The following is a 12,712-nucleotide window of genomic DNA, read 5'->3' as shown; positions in this document are numbered from 1 at the left end:
ACTCGCTTCCGTAACTTATAGGTCACGCGAAGATAACTTTACTGTTAGTCCGAGATCCCCTTCTTTCTTATCGATATAGGTACGACAAATTTTTGTCTACCAAGATTTGAAGTAAATCAGAAAAGATCAAGATTTTTTTTATTCTTTATATTGACAATATCGGAGTCAGTTTGCTTTCATTTCTGAGTACTATTTAACAAATATTTAGTAATTGTATCTTATCAACGTGCGACAAAAATCATAACTTTTTTTTTCCTATGCTACATATCATAACACTTGAGTGCTTTTGGTCTAGTGTTCCATAATACGTCTCTAAAAAATTAAAGTTGCTTGTCTTACTTACTGAAAGAGACTTACCTTCTTTTTTCTACTTATAAATCACTATATATGTTGTTAATTGCCTTGTTGGAATTGAGCCAATCTGAATATAAAGACATCATTTGAGTACGGCACTATATTAATACTGTGTGTTTGTTTGTGTAGCACTGACTGAAATACTAAGAGCAGATCGATGAAAGCAGCAATAACATATTATTAACCTCGCTCTCCTCTCCAATCCCTCCTTTTGTTTCAACTTATAAGATCATTCTTTCTAAATCACCTCATGGCTGGCGGACAAAGTCGGTCAAGTCTCAACAAACCATGTATTCTCCTCATAGGTAATTTAATCTTCAGTTTGTTCCTAGATTTTAATCTCCTCTTACTTCGCTGTCACCAGGATGTCACGGTTGGAGCCGTGAAAATTGCCATATTGTAGTTCGGCTCTTTTTCGATACGAAAACTTAGTGCATCGGACTGTTTTTTTTGCTTCGTAATTCTCGCCATAAACTTATCTTTCATTCTTGCATATTTACATATTGGACGTGTTTTGTATTTGGCAGTGATAGCGGGAATGGAGAGGTTTGCATTTAAAGGGGTGGCGTCAAACTTAGTGACATATCTAACAGATGTGGCCAAAATGAGTAATTCAGCGGCGGCAAAGAAGGTTAACAATTGGTGTGGTATTACGTCTATGCTTCCACTCCTTGTTGCTCCATTAGCTGATTCTTATTTGGACCGTTACACCACTGTACTGGCTTCTTCCTCTCTCTATGTTGCCGTAAGTACTTTCCGTTCTTTACATTTCTACAACACAATCATCAGTAAAAACTTACTCACACCAGGTATTAGTGGAGAAACTAGGAATTTACTCGAGGGTATTTAAATTTAAAGGAAGTGAAAAAAATTCCGATAAAGGGCGTTCAATATGTGTTATATACCTCTAAAATGTAATATTTTATCTATATACACAGTGTAATTTTTCGACGAATGGTGGTCAAAATTTTTGTGTAATAAAGTGTTTAGTTCTTGATAAGGAGGAAACTTCTAGTCTAACACGGGTCTAAAATTGTGTTAGGTTGCCAGTTCGAATCTCATAAAACGTGATATTCTTGTAATTTTTTATCCTCTTATTATAATTTTTAGTTTCTCTTCTGTATGTCCATTAACTTTTAAAAAATCCAAACATCTCAGTGATAAATAAAGTAGACATTTCTCAAACTAATTGCACTCCTTCAAACTATATGTTAGGAGCTATCCTGGCTATACCTAATATAGTATATTCTTTTTATTAGGGAACTAGTGTCTATGTCAATTAAATTAGGTGTGATTTTTTTTGGTCAAAGACGGGAAAAAAATTTGATCTTCGAAAAGATTACTTTTTGCCACTATTGAGGAAGAAAAAAAAAATTATGCTGATTCTGTTGCGTATTTGGATGTGACTAGTGTTAAATTAGTGGATTATCTACACGTTGATCATTAGCAAAAGCCACGGTGGACCGTGGATGTGCAGCCTGAGTCATCACCCACCTTTTTTCATATGTAGAGCGCAATAACGTTGCATTAATAACCTAAATCTTGCACGTAATAAATGTATCTTTATCAAAGTTTTTTTTTTTAAAAGTATGTATACAGTTTTAAGTTTGTTTTTGTCAACTCATTTACGTACATTATTGCTGTTTCAGGTGTGACTTATTGTATCAGCGCATTTATTATGTCTGCCCAGTGCATAATGCATAAAGATTTAATTTTGCCACTTCTCAGTTTTCATTTTTCTGAGAATAATTACTGTTATAAACAGTTGATTTGAAATAGTTTGTTTTGTCCTCTAAACAAGGGCAACCCGGTGCACTAAGTTCCCGCTATGCGCGACATCCGGGGAAGAGCCGGATCACAAAGGCCTATCGTGCGCAGCCTTACCCTGCATTTCTACGGCCCGAACTCGTGACCTCCTGGTCACATGACAGCAATTTTACTCCTTGTTTCGTCCAAGGAGTAAAATTTTAAAACTATCGTACGTTGAACCTCAGTTCTTGGTTATTCTTGAATACTTACAATTTAGTATTGCTGGCGGTTAATGAAAGACATTTAACATTAACAAATGTAGTACAAAAGTTGCAGTTTCCTAGCAGCATATGACCAGCAGATTAGTACTATACTATATTATAGTGACATCTAAAAGGAGATATTAACAATAACTCTCTTTGACAAAACAATCAGGGTCTTTTAGCTTTGACATCATTGGCATTACAATGGCCATGGACTAATTCAGCTGACAAATCTGGCTTCTGTTCATCCTTATCATGGTCTCTGAATTTAATTTCACTTGGCCAAGCCGGTTACAACCCGTCATTGCAAGCTTTCGGAGCAGACCAATTTGACGATGATGAAGAACTGCCGAGCAGTAAAAATGATCAAAGTTCAAAGAAGAAAAGTTCCTTTTTTCAATGGTGGTATTTTGGTATATGTTGTGGCAGCCTGCTCGGCGTATCAATCATGTCTTATATACAGGACACATTAGGATGGGGCTTGGGTTTCGCCATTCCTTCAATTGCAATGGCAATATCAGTTATAGTCTTCAGATTTGGGAATCGATTTTATACACACAAAGATGGAGAAATTATTCATATCAAGTCATTGGGAGATCATATCGTTAAAGCTGTTAAAGCAGCTACCTCAAGATTGACCTGTGGTGAGATTGTTGTTCCAACATATACTAACAAGTCAAATGTCGTTGAGATCGAGTAAGTATTTCTGTAAATATTTTTTTTGCGAGTTCAAAATTCTACGCACGGATAATACAAAATATATAAATTTCTTGGCCGAGTGACCAGTGGCGGAGCCACCTTATAGTACAGTGTGTAGGTAGATAAAAAAAAGTTATATGTATATATATATATATATATATATATTATGTATTTACTCTCCTTAATTTCCTGGTATGTTTACTTTTATATATTTTGACACCCCTTAACGAAAATTCCGCCACTGCGAGTGACGCTCCTTATGGCTGATTTTTGGTTCATAGACTCGAAGATAGACCGCTCTGCCAACAAGATTCAGGGAGCAAAGATGGTGCGGACAGAAAATCGGAGAATGGGATCAATTTTGTTAAAATTCTAAAAGTGGTATTGCCTCTAATGCCAGTGTGGACTCTACTTCTGATGTTTGCAGTGATTTTTCAACAGCCTGCAACATTCTTTACTAAGCAAGGTGTGACAATGAAGAGAAACATAGGAAACAATTTCCGAATTCCACCAGCTGCGCTTCAGAGTTCAATCACCATATCTATAATTCTGCTTATGCCACTGTACGACACGTTCTTCATTCCGTTCGTTCGTGTTTTCACACGAAACGAAAAGGGTATCACTGTGATGCAGAGAATGGGAATAGGGATGTTTCTTTCAGTAATAGCAATGATAATTGCAGCTGTTACTGAAAGAAAAAGACTTGATATCAGCAGAAATTTGGTAACTTCTTCAGAAACTGTGCCAATGAGTATATTTTGGTTGCTCCCTCAATACATTCTGTTGGGAATTTCGGATATATTTACAGTTGTTGGTATGCAAGAGTTCTTTTATTCTGAAGTTCCGACAAATATGAGAACTTTAGGCATTGCTCTATATACTAGTGTTTTTGGGTGTGGTAGTTTTTTCAGCTCATTCCTTATATCCGTGATCGAAAATTTGACAAGTACAAGAGGAGCAAAGCAGAATTGGTTCTCTGATGACATGAGAAAAGCCCGTTTCGACAACTATTATTGGTTTCTGGCTTTGTCAAGTGCAGCAAGTTTTTTATTGTTCATGGTTTTCTGTCGATTTTACAGAAGCAGGACTATAACTGATTAGATTATTGGTAGTGACTGTAAGTTGGCAGATAGCTTGTTATTGTCGACTGATGTATTTTGTGATGTGAGTGACATAATGACATTCATTTCTAGGAGAAATCGAAGGTTCTGCACTTATTGTAAATCATCAAAAATTGTATATAAATTAAGATAAATTTTGGAGTTCTTATTTGTCACGACCCATTTTCTGAATAAGCCGGGACCGGCACTCGATCACTAAACATAACCGAGCAGATCATTTCTACTTATCAAATCTACTATAATCTCACTCTGCTTATTAAATCTATTATAATCTCAAACTTTATATGCCACAAGGCACTAATGTAACCAAATACTTTTAAATAATTTAAATATCTAAAATAAACCAACTTCAAAACTTTATTCGTAGTAATCAATAAAATGCTGCTAAGTTATTATCAAAAATATCTGAATCTTAACCCAACGACTATGTCTATGAAGCCTCTACTGATAAACTGACGCACTGATCAGGACATGAGATTTCCTGGTCAGTTCTCTAAGTAACAAAGAAATAACTAAATAAAGATCACTCTAAGGAATATTCCACGAACAAAAGCGGAGCTCACCAATAGCACTGGAAGAGAAGGAAGTCCTAACTCGTAGCCTGCTCGCCTGCAAATCCAGTTCCTACGTTGTACCGCAGACCAACGTAAGTTCCCAAAAGAGAACGTCAGTACCATCCATTGTACTCAGTGAGTCTCAACAACAGGGAGTGAAACTTTAATAACATATACATTATGAGCAAAGGTTCTAAATGCATGTAAAACATAAAGCTTATAAGAATAATTCTAAAATAATTGCATAATAGCAGTTCATGAATATTCTAAAAGAAATTCTTTTCTTTTTCTTACTTATAAAAAAAATACTTCACTTTATACTTTGGGAGTTCCAACTATCCTAACTTAATTCTGTCTCAGTCACCGTGTGATCGGCACGGGTTCGATCCCAACCTGATCGAATAGGCCCAATCCACGAGGTGTCACTCGCTTCATGGTTCTCAGCGCTCATGTCTCATACCTTAGCATGGCTAAGTAAATTCTCAGCAACGAGACCCTCGGCTTGTGTGCTCCCTACTTTGGCACAAATAGTTTCAGGAAGTCAACGTCTTGGTCAGGACCCTAGGCCTGGACGATGACTCCTTCTCAGAATAAAGGATACTCCCCAAAAATCTTTTCTTTCTAAAACTTCTTCTTGTGACTTTTCAAGTCTAAATCTTTTATACATACTCATACTGGTATCCTTAAATGTAAGGCATGACATAAGAATGAAATAAACATTCAAAAGTATTTATAAAGGTTCTTGATCCTTCATGAGTTTTCAACATGAAAATGGCATATAAGAATAACATAAAAATCTGAAATTTATGCACATAGATCCAAATAATCATCTAAACTTTAGCTAGAAAATAATTCTAAGCTAATAGGTACTTACTACTCCCATTAAGTATATATTAACTCTTTAATGCAATTCATCAAACACCTTGTGTGCGTGCTTTTGTAAGTTAAACCACTTTAGTAAAGGGTTATATCAACTCACCTCAATACTCCTTGAGCCAATACGTAGACCCCAATCCAATTTATACCCATCAAACAATTGATTCTACAACAAACAGTGCATTTTAATTAATTTCAAAGTTTCACACCTAAACATGGGATTTACTGTTGATACAGAGAAGGAAGGGAATTAACTATTCAATTCTTACCTATTACTACTGTAGGGTAATTGACAACAAGAAATTTTATATACCTGAGTGCAAGAATTAATGAATTGTAAAGAACCCTAGAAATTGGATTGTCTACGTGAATGGTCGCTGGAACTTATTGCTTCGGCCCTTAGTCTAATTATTGAATTGTTGCTTTATATTTCTTTGAAACCCACTTCCTTTGCCCCCTTTTTGTGCCACGCTTTAAGCCCTTTTCCTTATCTTACGTCCAACCTATTCTATGGGCTTTAAGCCCAATTTTAAGTCTTTTACTTTTTTTTTTAAACTTAACTAATAATTAATGATACCCACTTTTAATAAGTAATATTATTAAAATTATTAATATTTTTCTAATTGTATATCCAATTATTTAAGTGTGTGTAGACACACACACACACATATATATATATATTCACTATAGGCAAGAAAATAATAATAATAATAATTTAATTATATAATTAACGTGTCTCGAAACTTTTATTAATATAAGGAGTGTTACATTATTGACTGTGACATTCTTTTTCCTTATGAGAGGACTCTATCAGTCATAACTCATATGGGGGCATAGTCCAAATGACGGATAAGTTACGCATCCTGTTATACTTTGATGATCTAACAAACTTACTATTAAAAATTATTTGGGGAATCTGTTCCACATCCTCAAGTACTCAAGAATAACAAATCTCAAGTCGACGACATGTTTCAACATTTCAGAGTACAGATGGACATCAATTCCCTTGCTGATTGTATCAGTCAATCCCCACAGCTGTAAAATCACTGTAACTGTTGCTCTGCACACACGCAACAATGCAAACAGTGCAACAATTACTTTATGGGAAATGTCCTTGTACCAAACATGCTTGCATCATTCAATGATGTCACTTATGCAATATTAACATGAAGCAAAGAAAAAACATCACACTTGCACATTCTAGAATTCAGCAAGCTTTCTCTCAAGTGTGTCGCAATCTTGCAGGTGACTATCAAGGGCATCAAAAACAAAGAACAACATAACAAAGGACCAGTTTTCTGCATTGAGTCATTATATGTCCTTAGTTGCGTTGCACCTTTGTTAAAGTGTTTCATTTGTAATTCCTACTTAGCTTAGTTAGAACCATTGTGTAGAAAACTTTTGAAAAACCATAAACCTTGTGTTTGTGTTTTGGCTAGAGTTAATCGAGTTGTAAGCTTTGTAATAGAGTATTTCAAAGGGGCTTGTGATAGAGTTATTCCAAGTTAGTGAGGGATTAAGAGGTTAATTTCTATGTTACAATAGTTTGTAATATGAAGTTTGCTCAGTAGTGAAGTTGAAATCCTACGAGGGTAGGTCATAGTTTTTAATCTCGTGAGTTGGGAGTTTTCCACGTAAAACTCTATTATGTTATTTAATTATTGATGTGTGTGTTCTGTGGAAACTAATAGAGAACCTGGTTCTCTATATAGTTTGGTGGACCCTTAGCTTCTATCAATAACCAAAATACTTAGTCACTTTAATAAAATAAAAAAACCGTTTGTTTACTGCTCCCTCTATAATAAAAACAGAGCTATTATTGGTTTGATTTGGTAAGAATACTAAAAAACAAACAAGCAAATAAGAAGATGGTTTTGATAGAATGGGTTAGGTTATAACACATTAGGCCCAAATTGACCCAACACCATTTTCCTGACCAAATTTTAAATCATGACCACTTCAATACAATCTAGCCCAAATTTGACCAACTAGCCAAAATGACACTTCTATGGTTCTACTACTACTCAGACAGGTTCATCAAAACAATTTCTTTGGTTTGAAGCTAAGTATACTAAAGAATATAAACGTGAAAATTGTGTTCGTGATTGTGGCAAATATTAGCACTATTTTAGGATTAGAAGAGTTGATGAATAATAATTTGGTATAAAAAATAATTTGCAGAAAGTGAACACGAAATTAAACAAAGATCCAATAACGAGGTACTCCAGGCATATATAATAGACGGCAACTAAATACAGGTTTATCAACAACTTCTACGTTCGTTGCAGGTAATTCGAATGAACAGCCAACATTTTTTAGTTTCCCACCCGATTTCTGGTAAAATTACACGGAACGTCTTAGTTGGTTGCTCCCATTTAACCTGTACCTACTTTTTAAATTTTTTTAATTTGTACATACTGTTTAAACAACTCGGGTAACAGTGATTTTGTATGGTGTTTGTGAACATATTTTAAGGTAGTTTATGATATTTTACAGTGGTGAGTTGTTGTGGCGCTTTATTTTTTACTATTGCTTAGGGTTTCTTCTTATTCCTTTTCTTAATTACAAAACGGATTCGTTAGATTTATTGATGTTTTGACACATTGATGATTGAGGTTTGTTCTTGATGATATTTGGAAATTATGTTTCAAATTTGAGTTCATTTGGAGGAGATTTAGGTATTAAATCGTATATTGGATTGTTAAAATTCGAAGAACAAATTTCTGTTTCAGTGTAATTTGCACTTCAGGCCTATTCGGCCTTAAGTGCATGAAAACGTTGGTTGCGCTTCAAACCTTTTAGCATTAAGTGCATCTGAAGTGCAATTTTTCACTTCAGACTTATTGGCTTTAAGTGTAGAAAACATTTGTTGCACTTCAGACTTTTTGGCCTTAAATGCATCTAAAGTGCAATTGTTCGCTTCAAGACTTATTGGCCTTAAGTGCATAAAACCATTGGTCGCACTTCAAACCTATTTGGCCTTAAGTGCATCCGAAGTGCAATTTTTTCACTTCAGACTAATTTTTTTTAACTTCAGACCCGATAAGTTTGAAATTGATCGTAAAGTGGGTAGTCTTGCAATTTTTTTGCAAAGTGGGTATAGGTTCAATTGTGCCCCCAAAATCGGGTATAGATGAAAAAGCCCCCGATTTTCGATACCAATATTAGGGCCCGACTAAATTAACATTGAGAAGGTACCGCATCAGGATTAAAGCGCTCCCTAACAAAAGTGACTCTATACCAAAGGGCTCCAACTCGAAGCCTTTGGTTGAAGATGTACAAGTACTTACCACCTACACAACCTTAGTTGGTAAGATTTCAAAGTTCAGGAGATGCTGCAACCAATATCTTTTGCTAGTATATTCAAAGCTAATATTCATTTTCCAGAGATCATATATGGTAGGACTAATCTCTAGTTCTTTACTGACCTTGACTCGAGTATATGCACTCGGAAATTATTGATGTCAAATATAACCAAACAAATAGCAAGCAAATGATTAAGGATGTGAAATTTGAACTGATTACAGAAGCTTTTTTTTTTAATCTATAAGTACTAGAGTATGTATATATTAGTGGTGAAGTACAAAGGCAGTAGAAGTAGAATGCTGTAGTGCCATCACTGAAGTGTAACAGAGGTGTTGAAAACAAAAAGGATACCAGTTGCTGTTAAACAACCATCATTCAAATCGAAGCTCGCAAAAACATGGCATCCTAAAGTTGTGACCTAGTAGTCAATGAAGTAAGTGAAAATAATGGGAAGCCAAGGTTCAAATCCTGGCAAAGACAAAATGTTAACTGATTTCTCTTCACCTGCCTAAGCTTTGATCAGCAGAATTATCTGGTAACTATGCTGGTAGGACGTAACAGGTTTTCGATTAAATAGTTGAGTAGCACAAGCTGGGTCCAACACCATGAGAGAGAGAGAGAGAGAGAGAGAGAGAGGAAACACGAGGATCGGCAGTGTGCCATTGCCAATAGTAATCCCTACTAACATAGTTTCTATGCAACGAAGTTAGTGAGTCACCCCCCTTAATCAGAGAGTAGTAACCATGTAAAAACCTTTCAATATAAACCAGACATGGATTCACTTTGGTAGATTAATGCAGTTTAAACCTTGTGCATGAATTCACATCCACAGAGTAAGATAACCTCATCGAGTACTATTGGAAATCAACAGATTTACGCAATATTTTAGAAAATCAAGTTCTCTTAGATGGTCAGATCATCATGTAATTGGATTAGAGGCGAGAAGTAAAACCACTGACTGAAAAGTGAAACTCTGCAACTCCAGTCTCTTTATAACGCCCAGCTGCAAAGTACTAAAATCATCTAAAGCCTCTAAAATATTCTACCTTTCTTTTACTCAATGATCATCAGAGATACTTTTTGAGGAAAAACGTTACATAAGTATGTCCAACCTATGAATATGATAAGATTGTCTAACAGGATCAAGGCAATAGTTCATCAAAATGCATTTAAGTTATCCAAAATTCCAAATTACAACCAATTCTTGTAATTCAGAACACGGTGATACCACTCATGCTTCGTGCTGCCTTCTACCTAAATCTAATTGGTATAGCGTAGACCATTTGTGCTGGTTAACTAAGAGGCACTAGAGCAGCTGTAGCAGGATTAAGTGGGCAGCCTAGTCAAAACCTCTATTACAAATGTTAGGCCAAAGAATGCATAACTCGAATAGTTTTTATCAGCGTAATATAGATATTTCCAGATCAGAAATTATGGCATTCAAACTAGCAGTCAGAGATGTTTATCAAAAATATAACCACACTATATTATCGAGCAGACATAGTGGAATCCAAAGCATCACTATCTTTTTTTCTTTTTATAAATATAAGCCAAAACATCATTATTACGTGATCTTATTCTCCTTTTTCCAAACTCTTCCAGTACTGGTATGCTCAAATCTCTCAAAATCAGTTTCAGGAAAACACGTAGAGAGGATGTTCAAGGGAAAACATTAACGCAAGCAACAACAACAACAAGAACATACCCAGTGTAGTTCCACAAGTGGGGTATGGGGAGAGTAGTGTAAGTAGACCTTACCCCTACCTTTAAGAAGGCGGAGAGGTTGTTACCGATAGACCCTCGGGTCAGGAAAGATTAAAAACATTAACGCAAGCGTTAACTTGTATTGTGGCCATGTTTTAAATAATAGACATCTGAGATTGTCCGTATATTTTAAGCATTGTGTCCTCATCTTTTTACATAATTGTTAGAAACACCACATAGAATGGATACGTCATGTCCATTAAACCAAATTCTCCTTGCTTATCTACAGCATGCTCAATTAGAGATGCTCACAGGAAGTGCATTACTTCTAAGATCTTCACTTATCTATGCAATTTCTAGTGTCTAGAAAAAGTTGAAGCTCAACAGCCTCAACTCTAAAGTTTTACAAGAAAGTTCATCTACAATTTAAAAGTCCAAATATAGAAAATGAACTATGAACTGGAAATATAGTAAAGCTCCTATTGAATAAGAAAATTTTATTCATCATTAGTATCAAAGAGCAAGTCTTCCGTACACAACAAACGAGAATATATTTAAATTGGTTTAAAGAATTTCTAACACAATACCATAATTTGAACTAGAATCACCAAACAGAAAAAGCATAAGACCTTTTTTTCTCAACTCCTTTTTACAAAGAGAACCCCAATGTCTAAAGCATAACTACCTTTGCAAAGAATAGATCCTTATACCTAGTAACAAAAAATTCTAACCATGGATTACCTCAACTCAAGGATGGTTATGATAGCCATTAGTTCCTGATTCAGGAACTGCGACAGTCGCCTTTTGCATTTCCTCGTTCCTCTCTTCTTTTATCCCATTCTCATCGTCGTCTTCATCAGAGTCCAACGTAAAGTGACCTTGACTATCCATTTCCAAGTGTTGCATCTCAACTCCAATAGGTCTATACCGCATATGTTCACGGCCAATACCATTCTTTTTACACACAATTGAGTATACAAAAGCAATAACAGTCACAAGAAGAGCAAGGTGACAATTGAACTGAAGGGTAGCAATAGCTCGACCACGATGGTACTCGGGATGACCTTTACACTTAACCGTATAATTACCTCTACTCTTTTCATGCAAAGAGCAACCTTGTGCTATCAAATCAGAGAAAAAAGAAAACCCCATTTGCAGAATCCACATCCCTTGCAAGATTAACCCAATCCCACGTCCCAATTTAGCATATTTCAATTTGGGATTTTTCAATTCAAGAATTGAACAAAATGCACAAATAGTAATAGGCACAAGCAAGAGATCATAGTAACGATTCTCAACTCCACTTGGGTCTTTCTTTTGAAGGTAAAAAAGCAAAAATTCCTCAGCAAAAGCAAAAAGGCAAAGCATATTGAGGATCTTGGAAGGTAAAAGATAAGATTTTTTTAAGTGGGTCATTAAGCCTAAAACCGAATAGAGCAAGAAAAGAAGAGAAATTGCAATTACCTGCAATTGAAGCACTGAACCAATTTGATCTTTAGAGTTAAGTGCATCGAAAAGGGATAAAAGGGAATTGAGAATGAAGAGAATTGAAAGGATTAAGATTGATACATAGGTGATTAATGAAGAAAAAACAGAATCTTGGGCTTGCTTCTCTGTCAACGATTGGGAAGTGGAAGACGGTGATGAATTTTTCAGGGCAGCGGAGGAGGAGATTAAAGATTCCCAAGCGCCGATTAGAATGAATCCACCGCCGGCTACAGTATAGGAGAATAGCCCCATTGTTGACTTTGATTTTCTTTAGATCTCTCTTTAAGGAATTTTCTGTTTATATATGTTGAAGGGGGACGTGTTGTGCCAGCTTATAGTCTGCGCCCCTATAGTTGGACTTGTCTGAATTTGCTTTCTACTTTTGTAAGTATCAGAACTCCTATTTTCTTTTTTTTTTTTTTTTGGGGGGGGGGGGGGGGGGGGGGGCTAGATGCGTACATTTGTGTTTTCTCAAAGCGAGAAAAGATTTGGAAACATTTATGTACTCCAAAGTTGTGTGTTTGTTGCACAAGCTCAACTTGCACATGTATCTAGACTACTTTTTATTTCTTTTTTGGGAGGGTAATATTAATATCCT

General features: G+C 35.6%; 2 protein-coding genes across 2 annotated transcripts; one reads left to right on the top strand and one right to left on the bottom strand.

Annotated features, from left to right (window-relative positions):
• The first annotated feature begins 400 nt into the window (after positions 1-400).
• Positions 401-4,344, top strand: LOC104211405 (protein NRT1/ PTR FAMILY 5.8). The gene is made up of 4 exons (XM_009760454.2): positions 401-659; positions 882-1,099; positions 2,539-3,062; positions 3,347-4,344. The coding sequence occupies exons 1-4, from the start codon at positions 605-607 to the stop codon at positions 4,164-4,166; spliced, it is 1,617 nt and encodes a 538-aa protein (XP_009758756.1). The 5' UTR covers positions 401-604; the 3' UTR covers positions 4,167-4,344.
• Positions 4,345-11,108: 6,764 nt separating this feature from the next.
• On the bottom strand, positions 11,109-12,452 carry LOC104211408 (uncharacterized). Its single transcript, XM_009760456.2, has one exon. The coding sequence runs from the start codon at positions 12,364-12,366 to the stop codon at positions 11,374-11,376; it is 993 nt and encodes a 330-aa protein (XP_009758758.1). The 5' UTR covers positions 12,367-12,452; the 3' UTR covers positions 11,109-11,373.
• Between the last annotated feature and the right edge of the window lie 260 nt (positions 12,453-12,712).

Source organism: Nicotiana sylvestris, chromosome 2, assembly GCF_000393655.2.
Source record: "Nicotiana sylvestris chromosome 2, ASM39365v2, whole genome shotgun sequence".
NCBI lineage: Eukaryota > Viridiplantae > Streptophyta > Magnoliopsida > Solanales > Solanaceae > Nicotiana > Nicotiana sylvestris.
The sequence above is the reverse complement of the archived record's forward strand: the minus strand, read 5'-3'. Positions and strand labels throughout refer to the sequence as shown.

Excerpts from the sequence above, each read along its gene's own strand:
- LOC104211405 (XM_009760454.2), top strand. The coding sequence starts at position 605 with ATGGCTGGCGGACAAAGTCGGTCAAGTCTCAACAAACCATGTATTCTC. Across the intron at positions 1,100-2,538 it reads CTTCCTCTCTCTATGTTGCC|GGTCTTTTAGCTTTGACATC; the intron begins GTAAGTACTTTC and ends CAAAACAATCAG. Across the intron at positions 3,063-3,346 it reads TCAAATGTCGTTGAGATCGA|ACTCGAAGATAGACCGCTCT; the intron begins GTAAGTATTTCT and ends TTTGGTTCATAG.
- LOC104211408 (XM_009760456.2), bottom strand. The coding sequence starts at position 12,366 with ATGGGGCTATTCTCCTATACTGTAGCCGGCGGTGGATTCATTCTAATC.